Source organism: Plectropomus leopardus, unplaced genomic scaffold, assembly GCF_008729295.1.
Source record: "Plectropomus leopardus isolate mb unplaced genomic scaffold, YSFRI_Pleo_2.0 unplaced_scaffold2584, whole genome shotgun sequence".
NCBI classification, from domain to species: Eukaryota; Metazoa; Chordata; class Actinopteri; order Perciformes; family Serranidae; genus Plectropomus; species Plectropomus leopardus.
Genome location: NW_024628090.1, coordinates 1 through 8,256, shown reverse-complemented (window position 1 = coordinate 8,256; position 8,256 = coordinate 1). Strand labels below are relative to the sequence as shown.

The 8,256-nt window shown below is 43.6% G+C and overlaps 1 protein-coding gene across 1 annotated transcript; it reads right to left on the bottom strand.

The window, feature by feature from the left end:
* Nucleotides 1-318: 318 nt before the first annotated feature.
* On the bottom strand, nt 319-8,252 carry LOC121966769 (pre-mRNA 3' end processing protein WDR33-like; the record flags this gene model as incomplete). Its single annotated transcript, XM_042516835.1, is given in 12 exon segments — nt 319-811; nt 1,554-1,611; nt 1,688-2,107; nt 2,109-2,372; nt 3,590-3,745; nt 4,698-4,837; nt 5,619-5,705; nt 5,783-5,877; nt 6,333-6,443; nt 7,125-7,203; nt 7,281-7,435; nt 8,122-8,252. Coding segments are annotated over 12 exon segments (2,013 nt in total), but the record flags the coding sequence as incomplete, so codon positions are not given.
* Between the last annotated feature and the right edge of the window lie 4 nt (nt 8,253-8,256).

The window sequence follows — 8,256 nt, the reverse complement described above, 5'->3', positions numbered from 1 at the left end:
TGGTGTTTATTTAGCTATTTATTGTATTTATTCTTTATTGAAATGGTCAGCAAAGAGCATACAGTCCTGACGTGTATTTAGTTTTTATATTCTGTATTTGAACGGTCAGTGAAGACTGATGCTGAACACATACAGAACTGATGTTCGTTCTTTATTTATTCTTTATTTTTGTTTGTGTGAAATGTTCAATAAGTAAACTGTTCAATCAAAGTTGTTTGTTTCAGAAAGCAGCCTCCTGAGGACTTTAGCATATCGGTGCAAAATCAGAGCACAATCCCCAAAGCAACGATCCGTTTTCATTCCAGCTCAAACATTCACATATCGGTCGCCAAATCAGTAATCTGTCAATTTTTACACTAAAAAATGGGCATCAGGCTCAAAAATACCATACTGGTCGGGCTCTAATTAGAGCAATTCAGTCTAGTTCAGACTGGTTCTGGTCTAGTTCAGACTGGTTCAGGTCTGCAGGTCTCAGAGAATCAGAGAAAAGTGTCTCACCTGTCGTCTCTGCGTCCCCTGAACTCTCCTCCGGTGAACCGGTCTTCGGGGCCCCAGCTCCCTCCGTTTCCTCCCGCTCCTCTGTGTCCTGCCCCACGGTGCCCCCCCCCTCCTCCGCCCTGGTAGCCTGGTCCAGGTCCTGGTCTCCAGCCCTCCTCTCTGCTGTGGTAGTCCTGTCCTCCGTCATAGTCCTGCGGTCCCCGTCTGCCCTGCTGGCTGTCCCCCCAATAAGAGCTCGAGCCCTGGTCGGGTCCTCCGGGGCCCTGCCGGTCTGGGGGGCCCATGTGGTGGTTGGGAGGCGGCCCCCGATGGTCTGAAAGGAGTCAGAGAAGTTAGAGGAGGTGAAACAGGAGGTTCTCTGACCTCAGAGGGACCGTTAGGGTCAGATTCAGGGACAGTTTGAGGCTTTGTGGCTGATTTTAAGGTTTATTAAGCATTAAATTAAATATTCTGTCGGTTACTCTCAAAGGGTTAACTCCGCTCTGAGCTCTCTGCGCAGACTCACTGATGACGGCCTTGAAAGTTTTTACAGAAAATATGTCCTCCAAACCCACAGGGCAGCAGGTTTGGAGGACATGTTTTCTTGAAGGTACAAGGTAAATTTATTATTATTTATTTATGTATTATTCATCCTGCTACGTTTTTGGAGTTGAATTTTAATAACTTGAGGATGTTATTTGGTGATTTGTTCTTTAAAACATTTTGGAGATTTTTGGAAGACATGTATTCTTTAAAAAAAAGTGGCAATTCTTATGGATAGAAATTTGTTGACTTTTTACAAGAAAATTAAAAAAAAAATGGGGGCATTTTCTTTTTCTTTCAAAGTTTTAGGTGATTTTTGAAAGGCAAGGTTTTTAAAAAGTGGCCACTTTTTTCTTAAAACTTTTCGAAACCTTTCAGGGTACATTTATCTTTTACAGGCCTAGAAATTGCTATTTGCAAATTCCATGATTTTTCCAGTTTTTCCATGACCGTACGAACGCGGTACATCAGCTGCCTCTGATCCAAACATCGGATCTGAAAATCCGACTCAAGCTTTCCAATTTCTGTCTCACCTTTGCTGCTGGGCCCCTGAGGCCCCATCCCATGCATCATGGACCCCGAGTTCTGACCCTGGAAAGAACAAATCGGGTTTTTAAAGACCTCTTCCAAACTGCTCCTTGAAACCTGAACCAGAACGGCTACTCACCTGGTGCTGCATGTATGGGGGCCCCTGCATGTTTCCATGGGGTCCTTGCATGTTTCCATGGGGCCCTTGCATGTTACCTGGAGGGCCCTGCATATTTCCTGGAGGCCCATGCATCCCGCCCGGGGGCCCCTGCATGGTGCCCATCCCATAATTGTTTTGCATGTTGCCATGTGTCCTGGGCGGGGGCCCCATCATCCCACCCTGAGGAGGCATCATGCCACCCTGAGGTGGAGGCCCCTGAGGGTCCCTTGGACCCATTCCTCTAGGAGGGGGGCCCATCATTCCACCAGGGGGTCCCTGCATCCCTCTGGGTCCCATACCATGAGGCCCTTGGGGGCCCATGCTCCTGGGCGGGCCAGGGTGTCTCTGCATACCTTGGGGTCCTTGCATGTCTGGTGGTCCCATCATGCCCTGGGGGGGGGGCCTGGTGAGTCTGAGGTCCAGAGGGGGGCCCCATCTGTCCAGAGGCCATGAAAGGAGGCTGTATGCCTCCAGGGCCCATTGGGGGCCCCATGTTGTTGGACATCTGCTGAGGAGGCATGTTTGGAGGAAAGCCCTGCTGGCCAGGAGGCATCGGGCCCCCAGGACCCCCAGGACCACCAGGGAAGGGGGGCATCTGGCCCTGTCCCTGTGGGGGCCCCAAGTTCCCATCTGTGTTCATGTTCATCCGGTCCATCTTCATTTGCTGTAGTGAGAACCAGAAACCAGATCAGATCACTTCAGACCGGTTTAAACCAGATCCCACCAGTTCAGACTGGTGTGAACCAGATCACACCATTTCAGACCAGACAAAACCAGATCAGACCAGTGTAAACAAGATCAGACTGGTTTACACCAAATCAGACCGGGTAAACCAGATCAGATCAGACCAGTTTTTATGGGTTTTATGGGCCGTTCTGACGTCTCTGGCTGCTTTTGTTAAAAGTAAACAATAAGACTTTTCCAGGACTTTTCCAGGACTCTGAGTCAGATTTCAAAGACCAAATATCCTCTGAATCGGACATCAATTCTTTTTCATCATTACATGCTTATATCAACAGCTTTTTAAATGTAGATTTTGTTTAAAAAATAATCTTCAGAGCCAAGTTAGAGCTGAACGTTCAAATATAACTTAGGGACTGTTGGTTATTTATGAGAGGGGAGGGGTGTAAAGAGGGGGAGGCATGTTAAATAATTTTTCCGCCCTGGGGAGAGACTGATGGTTCTGATTTGGCTTTAGGGGAGGGGTATATCATTTTGAACAGCTGGATTTTGATGTAATTTTACTGCCAAAAGAGTTTTTCTGTGAAATTAATTGAAATTTTTTTTTTTAAGTTTTGGCGACTTCCGAAGAAAAAATGTGGGGCACTTATTCTTTAAAATTTTTGGTGATTAAAAAAATGCATTTTTTCCCTGTGAAAAAAAGGGATTTTATTTCTTATTGTTTTTACTTTTTTTCTTTAATTTTTTGTGCAATTTTTGAAGAAAATATTTGATTTTTTAAAGAAAACTTGAATGGAATTTCACGATTTCACGAAACTGTTAAACTGGAAAAAAGCTTGGGTTTTTTCCCTGTTGCAGGGCATTTTTTTGGGAGGGTGTTTTCTTTCGTCGATGTGAGGGTCCGAGCACAGAGGGATGGTGCCTGCTGTAAAGCCCTCTGTCACAGACTGATTTGTGATGATGGCCTTTATCAATTAAACTAACCTGACTTGAAAATTTTGTGGGATTTTAAATTTCTGATGGTCCATGAACACATCATGTGTTATTAAACAGGTTTGTGAAACAAAATTCCAGGACTTTTCAAAACTTTCAGGGTACATTTAGTTTTCCTGGATGCGTGACCATCATGCATTGCTGTATGCAGGAAGCAGCGCTGCGTCTCTGCGTGCTGACGACATGGCGGCGGAGGCGGCGCCTCACCTCCAGCAGCAGCGGGTTGGTGTACTGCAGAGCCGCCATCTCCTGCTCGATCTCCGCCTGAGTTTTCTTCTTCCCGTCCGCTTTCTGCTCCACCTTTCGGTCCTTAGACAGGTCTCCACCAGGAGGCATCATGGGAACTTTGTTCTCCGCCCACGCCTGCAGAGACAAGACGATTCAGCCCCGTTTAACCCTTTAAACCTGCAGCCCAGCTTAACCCTTTAAACCTGCAGCCCCGTTTAACCCTTTAAACCTGCGGCCCCGTTTCAGCCTTTAAACCTGCAGCCCATCTTAACCCTTTAAACCTGCGGCCCCGTTTAACCCTTTAAACCTGCGGCCCCGTTTAACCCTTTAAACCTGCGGCCCCGTTTAACCCTTTAAACCTGCAGCCCAGCTTAACCCTTTAAACCTGCGGCCCCGTTTAAGCCTTTAAACCTGCAGCCCCGTTTAAGCCTTTAAACCTGCAGCCCCATTTAAGCCTTTAAACCTGCAGCCCAGCTTAACCCTTTACACCTGCAGCCCCGTTTAACCCTTTAAACCTGCGGCCCCGTTTAAGCCTTTAAACCTGCAGCCCCGTTTAAGCCTTTAAACCTGCAGCCCCGTTTAAGCCTTTAAACCTGCAGCCCCGTTTAAGCCTTTAAACCTGCAGCCCCACTTCACAATGTTTCACAATGTTTAACCCTTTGAACTCTGAGCACATTAGTGAGATTTATTTCAGAAACACAGAGAAAAAAGATGTTGTTATTTATCTGTTTAGAATTTTTCTGAAATTAATTTGAAAGAAAAAAGCTGTGGAAAAACTGTATTTAAGGTAATGATTCCATATCTTCAATTACATTACAGAATTATTAGAATTTTGTTTTTTGTTGTTTTTTTTTCAAGTCTTGCTTTATTTTAACTTTTTTTTTTTTTTTTTTTTTTTTAATAATATTCAGGAAAAAGTCATCTATTTCTTTTACTAATATCTTTTACCAATATCTTGTTAATTTCCCACTTTTTGAAAGAAATGAATCCAATTTGCTCAGGTTTCAAAGGGTTAATGTTCAGAGTGAAACACTTTCTAACAACCACCATTATGCTGAACGTCCAGGTGATGCTGTCGGCTGTTCACCTGTTGGAACTGTGCCGGGATCGGTTTGGCGTACGGGACTTTCTTCTGCGGGACCTTCTTGGTGTCTTTCCCCATGACCTCGTCCATGCCCCAGTCCAGACCCGGGATGGACATCTCCACCTCAGGAGCCGCCTCTTTACCTGCAGACAGACAAACAGTTTCACAGCAGAGTTACACGTGCCATTTAAAACCGAGTCTCACCCAAGTTACAGCCAAGTTACACGTGATAACCTTTGAAGTCCTACAACAGAAAAATGTACAGAAATTTCTTTACAAAATCACACAGGAAGGTTTAGGTCAAAGGTGTGAGCAGGTCTGTGATGGCATCATGGAGGTATCGTCAGTCACAGCCTCAAATATCAGGGGACCTCGTATTGATCCCTGTGGGACACCTCTATCAATTACAGCATTTGGAGACAATAAAGTAATAACTTTGTTTCATGAATCTAAAAATGTTTATATACATTTCAGATTTTGCGGCAAAAAGGATAATTCTTCTAAAAGAAACAAATCAAATTAGGCCCAAATTACTTAAAATGAAAACAATTTAATTACTTTTTATCAGATTTAGCTTTTATCAAGAAACATAAAAAGAAAGAAATCAAATTAAGTCCAAATTGATTAAAAAAAACAAACAATTTCATTACTTTTTCATTTATTTTTTATGAAAGAAGTATTTAACTTAAAGCAACTAAATTTTTCAAAACAAAGAAGTCCAGAACTTAAAAGAACTTTCCATGACTAAGTGTTCAGTGCCTGGAAAATATTCTTCCTTCGTGTTGTTTGCTCATGATATTTTCTGTTTTTAATGGAACTGGATTAAAAAACTACCAGAATTTCTTAAATAATCTTTTCGTAATTTTTCCCTGCAGCCTGGAAACATGTAGACTGTGTTCCAGGATGTTCCAGGATGAGACTCACTGCTCTGCTCCTGCTCCATGGCGGCCTTCAGCTGCTCGGGGATGCCCATACCGGGGATGGAGGCCACGCTGTTCAGGTCCACGTCGTCTGAAACACAAACAGGACGATCAGCGGCGGTGATGAAACTCAAACCTCTGACTGCCATTCGTCCTCCTGCGACTCACCGTACTCCATGCCGTCCTCTGACATCCCCGGCAGCAGGTTCAGGTTGTAACGGTCTCTCATCTTGTCACCCGGTCGGTTCCTCGTCCAGAACTTACTGAAACATGAAAAACAACACAGTTAGGTTTGTTTGCAGAGTTTGGGACGGACAAATGAACACGAGTATATCCGCTAAAGGGTACGCAGGTATTTGTTAGAGTAAATGAGTATAATGTGGTTAAGGATGTATATGTATGTACTTTTTCCCCCTTTTTTCTTTCACAAAACCAATGAGGGAAGAAAAAAACATTAAAGTACAGGAAAGAAAAGAAGTGTAAATTATGCTGCATCGCACAGACACTGTGATTCTACACGTGGAAAAAGATTCTGCTTTCATGAAGATGTGGCTGTAAAAACACAAACTAAAAAAAAACGAGCAAAGTTTAAAAACAGCTGCTTCCACCGTTTCACATCAGTCATACACTGACAGGATTATGTTGTAGTAATACTGTGTGTGTGTGTGTGTATATATATATATGCTGTACTGTATAAAACAGGTAAGTATGGGCGTACCTGGTGTGGTCGTTGGAGCCGGAGCAGAGGATGTGACCCAGCGGGTGCCAGGCCAGACTCCAGATCATCCCCTCATGAGCCATCTCCATCCCTCCAACCTCCTTCTCCACCCTGACAGACACCAACAGGAAACCAGTCAAACCAGCCACAAACCAGTACAGCAACGACACACGTCCGCCTCCACGTTTTCTTTTCTTTTTAGATGTTGGTTTGGTTGGAGTTTTATGAGTAAACATGTTGGCTTTTTTTAATTTTTGGCAAGTTGTCTTTGGCATTTTAAAATTAATGTTGAAAGAAATGACACACCTTTTTTTAAACAAATTTTTGACTAGTAAATTTTGTGAATTTTTTTTCTTTAAATTTTTTTGGACAATTTAAAAAATGAGTTTTTTTCTCTCAAAATGTTTGAAGAAAAATGTTGGTGACTAATAAAACTTGTAATTTTTAAAGACAGAAATTTGGTGACTATTTTTTCTTCAAATTTTTGGGCAACTTTTAAAGAATAAAATGTATTTTTGTGTCTTTATATGTTTTTTCTGGCAATTATAAAGACAAGAGTTCAGCGGTCCTTTGGAAATCTCCAGGAGTCCTCGAGGCCCCTGAGGATGAATTGTGGATTTGGAGCGCTCAGCGCACGCAGACTTCCTGTGAACGCGCCCTCAGAGGCCGTCAGTTAGTCTGTACGTGTGCTGAAGTCTGAAGGTTTGGATTCGGCGCCCTGCGGGCCGGTAACAGCCGCAGCTGCGGCGCTGGCGTGTAACCGCTGACTGTGGGTCTGTCTAGTGTCTTTACCCCGTGTGCCAGAAGAGCAGAGAGCCGTCAGAGCCGCCGCTGGCGAACAGACCCTCGTGGACGGGATGCCACGCCACGGCTGCGGACACAGAGCGGGAAACAGTCAGAGATCACCTGGGCGAAGATGACGACAGCGTCTCTGGAGCTCAGACTCACCTGTGGCCTCCTTCTTGTGTCCTCTGAACACCTGCAGCTCCTCCTTCAGGTTCCTGATGTCGAACAGTTTGCACAGGTGGTCACGTGACGCCGTCAGCAGCCAGTTTCCGTTCAGGTTCCACTTCACCTCCATCACCGTGTTCTTATGGGCGTGACTGAAGAGAGACTCTCGTTAAAATCAAGTAAAATCAGCACGTTTACTTCGTAACGACACATTTTTATCCTTTAAAGCAATGTGAGGAACTTCTCCTTTAGGCCTCTTCTTATCATTTTGGACTTTAAATTATTTTTGCTGTCTTAATGAATATGGCATACATTTTGGCAAGGCTGTGTGATTTGGGGTTCACTTTAGGATTTTCAACCTCAGCTCTTACAGTAAGTCTATAAAACGCTGTCAAGTCAACAAATATTTTGTATTTATGATTAGGACAGAAGTTTTTTTTTTTACACGATCATCTGCTAAAAACATGATACAAACTTCAGACTGTTTATTGTTTGTTGAACCAAAAAAAACTTTGTCATTTTTAAATAATTTTACTTTTTTCAATCAAATAAACTGTTAAACCAAAAAAACATGTTTTCATTTCTTTGAGGGTCACTGTAACTGATGATGATGATGATAATAACAACAATACTAACAACAACAACAACAACAATAACAACAACAACAACAACAATAATTAATTGTATAATACCACATAAAACTGATGTATTTTCAGAGTTATTGTAAAGTGAACATGTCAAAGTGTTGCAGCAATAAAAAGACAGAAACTAACAAACAGGAGGAGAATAAAAGCGCCATTCTGGGTCTCAGATCTGGTCTGGACTCTGATGGACTCACAGTGTGGCCAGACTCTGTCCCGTCTTCGGGTCCCAGAACTTGATCGGCTGCTGACTGTCCTTACTGCCCGAAACCACCAGACCTTTGGTGGGGTGCCAGTCCACACACTTCACATCTGCACCGTGACCTGCGCGC